The sequence below is a fragment of the Entamoeba invadens genome (assembly GCF_000330505.1).
Source record: "Entamoeba invadens IP1 unplaced genomic scaffold scaff_1105074724541, whole genome shotgun sequence".
Classification (NCBI taxonomy): Eukaryota; Evosea; order Mastigamoebida; family Endamoebidae; genus Entamoeba; species Entamoeba invadens.
Window position 1 is genome coordinate 27,256 of NW_004440115.1, and position 7,017 is coordinate 34,272.

General features: G+C 36.3%; 7 protein-coding genes across 7 annotated transcripts; 5 read left to right on the plus strand and 2 right to left on the minus strand.

Moving 5' to 3' along the window:
• Nucleotides 1-108: 108 nt before the first annotated feature.
• Nucleotides 109-1,131, plus strand: EIN_326340 (hypothetical protein; the record flags this gene model as incomplete). Its single annotated transcript, XM_004254286.1, has 1 exon — nt 109-1,131. The coding sequence occupies one exon, from the start codon at nt 109-111 to the stop codon at nt 1,129-1,131; it is 1,023 nt and encodes a 340-aa protein (XP_004254334.1).
• Nucleotides 1,132-1,150: 19 nt separating this feature from the next.
• EIN_326350 (hypothetical protein) lies at nt 1,151-1,981 on the plus strand (the record flags this gene model as incomplete). Its single annotated transcript, XM_004254287.1, has 1 exon — nt 1,151-1,981. The coding sequence occupies one exon, from the start codon at nt 1,151-1,153 to the stop codon at nt 1,979-1,981; it is 831 nt and encodes a 276-aa protein (XP_004254335.1).
• A 43-nt stretch (nt 1,982-2,024) lies between these two features.
• EIN_326360 (hypothetical protein) lies at nt 2,025-2,726 on the plus strand (the record flags this gene model as incomplete). Its single annotated transcript, XM_004254288.1, has 1 exon — nt 2,025-2,726. The coding sequence occupies one exon, from the start codon at nt 2,025-2,027 to the stop codon at nt 2,724-2,726; it is 702 nt and encodes a 233-aa protein (XP_004254336.1).
• Nucleotides 2,727-2,746: 20 nt separating this feature from the next.
• On the minus strand, nt 2,747-3,559 carry EIN_326370 (hypothetical protein; the record flags this gene model as incomplete). Its single annotated transcript, XM_004254289.1, has 1 exon — nt 2,747-3,559. The coding sequence occupies one exon, from the start codon at nt 3,557-3,559 to the stop codon at nt 2,747-2,749; it is 813 nt and encodes a 270-aa protein (XP_004254337.1).
• Nucleotides 3,560-3,807: 248 nt separating this feature from the next.
• Nucleotides 3,808-4,125, minus strand: EIN_326380 (hypothetical protein; the record flags this gene model as incomplete). Its single annotated transcript, XM_004254290.1, has 1 exon — nt 3,808-4,125. One exon carries the CDS (start codon nt 4,123-4,125, stop codon nt 3,808-3,810), a length of 318 nt encoding a protein of 105 aa, XP_004254338.1.
• Nucleotides 4,126-5,164: 1,039 nt separating this feature from the next.
• EIN_326390 (hypothetical protein) lies at nt 5,165-5,539 on the plus strand (the record flags this gene model as incomplete). The annotated part of the gene is made up of 1 exon (XM_004254291.1): nt 5,165-5,539. The coding sequence occupies one exon, from the start codon at nt 5,165-5,167 to the stop codon at nt 5,537-5,539; it is 375 nt and encodes a 124-aa protein (XP_004254339.1).
• Nucleotides 5,540-5,719: 180 nt separating this feature from the next.
• Nucleotides 5,720-6,238, plus strand: EIN_326400 (hypothetical protein; the record flags this gene model as incomplete). Its single annotated transcript, XM_004254292.1, has 1 exon — nt 5,720-6,238. One exon carries the CDS (start codon nt 5,720-5,722, stop codon nt 6,236-6,238), a length of 519 nt encoding a protein of 172 aa, XP_004254340.1.
• Nucleotides 6,239-7,017: the final 779 nt, after the last annotated feature.

Below are 7,017 nucleotides of genomic sequence, written 5' to 3' on the forward strand. Positions count from 1 at the left end.
TGCTGTTGTGCCATGATTTTTCCAGTCCGCAATCAACTTTATGTCTCAGTTGACACGTCTTTGACACGTGTTCGATCCAGTAAAAAGAGAAAAACTTTGTATTTCTTAATGGCAAGTATCATAAGTGGGTTGGTCAATTTTGGAATTCCTCTTGTTAAGAATCTTGTGAAGTCGTTTGCGGGAGCGTTAGGCGAGGAGGATTCTCTTGAAGGACAATTTGTACGGTCGCAGGCTCTTGGATCTTCGAATAGCCACAGTGCTCTCTACTCGTCACAAGTAGCAAAATTTTATAGCACACCATTCAAAGATATTGATGAGTTCAATGGAATCCAAGACGAAGCAGTAAAGCAGTGGATGAATGAAATGACTTCAAAGCAACTTGACTTTGCACTTCCGATGATCAAAAACATGTTCCCATACACGTTTACTGTCACAAGACAATACAAATATATGTACTGTCCTGGTGGAACAAAAGATGTCGAACAAATGGACAATATTCAGTACTTTGGCCCAGAAGATGTCCCACAGTGCGTCATAGATGGGTCATTCATCAAAGATCTTGTCGAAAAGAAGCTTTCAAAACATGCGTATTGCTTTGTCCCTATAATAACAATGAAGACGTCACAAGGAAGTGATCCCTACTCATTCACCAATGTAATATGGTCCGACCATGCATTTGATGGAACAAAACACAGTGTTGAAGACCTCCTGAAGATCAATAACATCACAAACACAAGCAACAATGGGCAGACAAATTATGCATCTCTCTGGCCAATCCCACAATTCTTCAAGTATGATGGGAAAAAATGTGTTGGTCAACCACTCTGTCCAGCTTCATTCCTTCTCCGATGTGATACACTCAATGAATACACTGGAAATTATGGAGAAGGGGATACAGTTCATTTTGGATCGTTTTTCATCGCAAAGACAGGATCAAATGACATGACAAATGAAGTTCTTATCAACTGTGAAGTGAGAATGACAATCATCAGCTATACACTCGGGCCAGACTTCGAATGCACTGTAGATGAAGAAACTAATGGAAATGAAAATGGAAATGAAAATGGAAATGGAAATGGAAATGCAACGTCACAAAAAATACCTGAATTTATTCGTCGAAAGCGAGGGTAATTGAATCTTTTATTTCATTATGGTTGAGTACAAGAGTACGATGGATCAAACATACATCTATTGCGGACTTGATTCCGTGTCAAGAGCAATCTATATGACATACGAATGTAATGCACAATACTTCAATAGAACACTCAATAGTAATACCGTGTATACGGAAATCATAGCAGATAAAGTATATGGGACGCTTGAAAGAAATGTCTCTTGTAGGAGACCTCAGCAATGCCATATGTTTCATATGAAATCAATCATTCTTGTCACAAAAACAACATTGAGAGTCATTCTTCACACGCGAAACCTGTCATGCACTTCGTTGCAGATGAATTGTTTCTTCAAAAGAGATTACAATGCTCTGAACCCAATACATAGACAAAGTCTTTTTGAAATCAACAACATCCTCAAGTCATGCTTCCTTAATGAAATAGATTTCATTACAACTGAACGGTCAGACTGTAACGTTATGATGTCAGGACCAACTCAAATTCCATTGTGTATCAGAATCCGGGATTATTTCAAGGGAATTGATGTGGAACAGATCATAGTCACCGCACCAGTTATCGACTACTCATATCCAATTCATCGCTTATTCAATTGCAAAAAAGAAAACGTAATATATGTAATCCCAGCAGAATCTTACAAAAACAAAAAAATGTATCAATTCATCGGGAGAACAGAAAACAAAATGGTTTCAAGTACATCTCCAATTGCATACCACTACAAGACAGTACGTGTTTACTTGAAAAACACAACAATTCTTGTGCTGATGTCATCAAACATTTCTCGAAGTGGACTTGGGACATACACTCTCAGACAATTGAACCACGAATACGCACTTGTACTATCTCAATGAACTTGAAAATATGACTGAATTCCTTTCGTTCAAGATCCCAAACATGAACAACACTGTCTTAATTAGCGGAGTTGGAAATGAATCGGATTGTTATGGTGTATTCTCGAGATTTGGAGCATTATACAAGTATGGATTCATCACAAAATGTGTGGGGTTATACCGGGTCTGGTTTTATCTAAGATCCGATTTTAACAGGTGTCGAAGAGAAATGAAGTCTCAGTATACGCACAACGGGGAAAAATGGAAAATAAGCTATTCAAAAATAAGTAAACAGTTCAATCGCATATTGCGGAGAGATAAGATATACGAAGTATGTAACACGTATTTGGGATTTAGTTCATGGACAAATGAAATTGTGGATGTGAAATTAATAGGAACAGAGACGTGTAAAATCAACAGAGAAATTAAGTACACCGTAACATACGAATCTCTTGTCTGTTATACTTTTATGGTGATGAATAAGGATATTCTCATTTCTTTTAAATCAGCAGGAACTGCACAATACACTGCAGTTGATGAAACTTATGCAAAACATATTGCTGCAAAGATGTCTGTTTTGGAAGCTACTAAATTAGTCTTCAGTAGGATTGCCTTTGAAATAAAAGACGGGCTTGTAATCAATATAGTAAAAGTCGAATCTGATATCGACACGTCAAATGTAATACTTGAAATGGGTGAAATCGAAGAAGAACAAAAAATGGATGACGATGAAATAAATGATATTATTGCAAAGTTAGATGATTGATTTTCAATTGTTTTTTCACGTTAAAAAGAAACCAAGTTAAAGTAGTTGTATACTTCTCTGATAGATGGTCGCATGTCGCAGTCGTCGCATGTCATTTTGAAGAGAAATCCTTTGTGTTGTATGTTTTCATTCACAAGTAAATCCTGTAAGTCGAAATTGTACCCGGACGTGAACAATTCAAGGATTGTGTATCCAAGACAACAGATGTCCGACCCATAACACATTCCTCGCTGTGTTTTTGATTCGGGAAGGTATCTTCGTGTGCAGCAAATGCTATTGAAGTGTTCATTCTTCCCAAGTGTGCGTGCAAGCTCAAAGTCGATGATCTTAGCAATCCCATTCACAACAACAACATTGTCGGGCTTGATGTCCATGTGAACAATTCCTTGCTCATGAAGAAACTTGATCCCACAGATGATATCTCTGATGTATTTCTTCCCTTCCACAATACTACGGAGTGGTGTGCCATATTCCATTGCTATCCCATAGTTTGCTTCTGAAACAAGATTGTTACCAGAGTAGTGGTTTGTATCATACACACCAAGGATATCAATGATATTCCCGTGCTTATATTTCCAAATGAGATTCAGAAATGCCTTTCGTTCCTCGCAAATACAGACAAATTTTAAATATATTTCCTTCGTTTCATGGCTCGCTTTCAGAATTATTTTGTTTCTGTTTTCCTTGACCCACATGACGATTCTTGGTTTGAACGAATTGGTTTCTGACACAAACACAATTGGGGAGTTAATAATCATTTTTCTTTTATTGATTATGATTACGTTGTATTTATTCTTGTCGATGATGATTGTTGGCACTGGGGTGGATTCCATTCCGGGGGAATTCAAAGTGACAAGTCTCCGATTTTATGATCGAGAAATAACTCCGGCGTGAAAATTCAATTCGATGCTGTGGTAAATGAAACTATACCAAATAGGAAAAAAGGAGGGAATTATTAGAACAATTCCACTTAATACAATTCACTCTTATTTATTTGCGTCAAATGACTAGTATATCGAACTATTAGTATATAATTACAAGAAGTTACAAATGTTTAACCAAAAATAGAATTGTGAATTAATTAAATCCAAGCTTCGTAGGTAGTCCCGTCTTTCCTTGTGAACGTCACAAGCTCCATCCCATGATGATCGTCTTGATCCTGATACTCGACATCTGAGTCGTTGGATTCATACGAGAATTCATCAGGGTTAAAGTCGTTGTTATCATCACCATTATCAGCATTAAAATTTCTTCTTGCGACTAGATCATAATAAAGGACATAATCTTCATCATCAATGAGATGATGCTCTTCTCTCCCGTTGATTCCTCTGCTTTGGCTTCTTCCTCTGATTTCTCTGCTGCTTCTGCTTTCTTCTCTTTGTGTGCTTCTCATGCTCATCCGCTGCGACTGAGATTCGAGATCGGAATAAGTAGTCTGCGACCTGCGAATTATTGAGATCGACGCCAGTGTGATGATTGCGATAAAGAGGCGCTCTAGTATTTTCTAGTAAATAAGCTATAGTTGGAGTGGATTAGAATGATTCCACGAGAATCCCGAGTGTTTGATTGGCTGTTTTGGATGAATAAGTGGGCGATACGAATTGAGGCATTCTAGTACTTTGTAGTAAATGAACCATACTTCTATACAAACACTAACAAACTATACCTTGGGAACTGGTGCTATAAATATTCTCATTGGCTGCGGTCCAAAAAATTGTCCATAACGCCATGGCAGGAAAATGCCGTGCAAAAGAACGGGAAATTGGGAAAATCAGGGTGTTGTCTTTAGTGTCCTTAGTGTCCATAAAGGGAAACGAAAGCAAATTTAGGGTAAAGACCCGATATTGTACACATTACCAATTTTTATACTTTTGCCAGATTCCACTTTTACTCTTTAGTATCATATAGTATCATATAGTATCATATAGTATCATATAGTATCATATAGTATCATATAGCATTCGGGTTAGTATTTATTTGGATTATTAAGTATGGGATTATAAATTGGAAGTTATTCAGGATCTATTAGTATATCAAGGAATTATAGTATCATTTATTATTATCTATTGGGATTATTATTCGATACTATTTATTAGTATTCACTAGAATTCAATGGGAGTATCGAAACGGCAACTCTCGATTCTCATGTTACAAGTCAATCTTCGGGATGTCACTCGCATCTCTCCCTAATCTCCCGTTATGGACACTATGGACACTATGGACAATTACCTAATTATCATAATCGTCCCGATCTCTCCCACGGCACAAACCTAACACTTCTTGTGGACACTTTTCATGACAAAACCCAATCGGGATATTTATAGGCGCATCAAAATGGAACAAACAATTCATGAAGTATAAAGTACTATATTTTCCAGGTTGAAAGAAGTGAACGTAGCAACTTAAACAATCCCGCAATCTCGAAAATCAGTCACATAATGAGTATCAAAAAAGGGAGCAATGGGAACAGTGGAAAGGATGATGACCAATCAACAATTACAGTTGACAGTGATGAATGGGAAGAAGTCCCAGTCAAGAAAGACAACAAGTCAGACTCGGAATCGGAATCGGAATCATTCATTGCAACTCAGTTGACGCACAGCCAACAGGAAAGAATAGACAAGAAGAAGAAACAAAACAAGGAAATTACAGAGAAGAAGCCAAAATATGACAATGAAAACGAAACAATCGTTCTCCTACGAAGAAGAAGACTAGTTATCCTCAAAAGTATTGAACAACTTGCAAAATCACTCAAGTCTGTTAGAAATGATATCATCAGTTTCTCCGAACTCTTGGAATCCATCAATCTTTAAGTCATACCAATTCTTACTTTTATTTTTCTGTATTTCTTGTACCAAAATTCAAAATCAAAAGATTTGATACACTACCTTTTTATTTGCATCCAAGCGCTTACCATTAAACCTGTTCATTTCAATTTGATTGTTATATTTATAGGGTATTTTTTTGCGATTGAGATCCAACTCATAAATCAAATGGATACACATCGAATTGAGATATTAAGACGATCTCGAAAGGAAACAAAGGAATGGTACGATTACCAGCAGTCGTATTTAATTTGTACATTGATGAAAGAAGGCCATGAAGTGACCGTGCGAAGATATAGGTATAAGATCGAAGATCGGAGCATCACATTACACGTTCTAAAGATTGACAACAATGAAATTAAAGAAATTAAGCCGGGATATACGGATAATAAAAATACAAAACGAGCTAAAAACCAAGAAGCATATATCCAAGGAATTGATACCATGTGCGAAATCTTAGTAAAAGACGGGTACACGTTCACAACAAAACAGAGTGTACATGGGAAAAAACAAAGAATCACTAGCGTCACTTGCAATGGGAACATCATATCTCAGGAAAAGATCTTTGAAGAAGGAAAGAAGTTCAATGAAATGTGCAAAACTTTGAAATGCATGGAAGTTGTGTTAAATAATTTACTGATTAACAATTATTCAATTCACTTCACAATTAAAACAAAGATTACATGACATTTTTATCAAAGGAAACAAACAGAAATTTATATGAAGAATATTTCTACGTATTCCATTTTAGTATTTTTAATGAAAAGTGGGATGTAATCTTATAAAACAGATGTTGAATTTCATCGGATCATCAAACAACCAAGTCCAGCTCATTAGATATTACCGAAACATAATGCTAAACAACAGTGACTCATATTGGCAAATCAATCCAAAGAAAAACGGGATTTCAACGATAGAAACCAAGAAGAGGGTGTTCAAGGTCTTTAGAACGAGTGAAGAAATCCATTTCATAGATTATTTCGAGAAAATCCCACAAAGAGTTACAGGAAATTCATTTGTCATGCATGGGCTAGAAATCATCACAGGAGCAATCAAACAAAACAAATCATACGTAGAAATGAATCAAGAACTAGAATTGTTGTTGGGCACTTTGTATGAAAAGTACAAAGAAATCAAACGTCAACACGACGAAAAAATGATTTACACGAAACAAATGGAAGAGGATGTCAACGAAATTGTTCTTGCAATGATTCAAATCACATTCCCCGTATATCTTCTTACAAAGCTCGATATCCCATTTCAAATGAAGAGGAATCTAGAAACATTCTTATCATTCAGTGGTCATCAAATCAGCGTCTTCTCAGACATGATTGACTGGTCAATTATTTATCAAATGAACTGGTTCAAAACACCAATCAATATCAGACTCTTTAACGACTCGTTCAATGGGAAGAAGCAAATCATCTTAAGAGAAGGGGAATATATTGTCCACAAAGAATACTTTA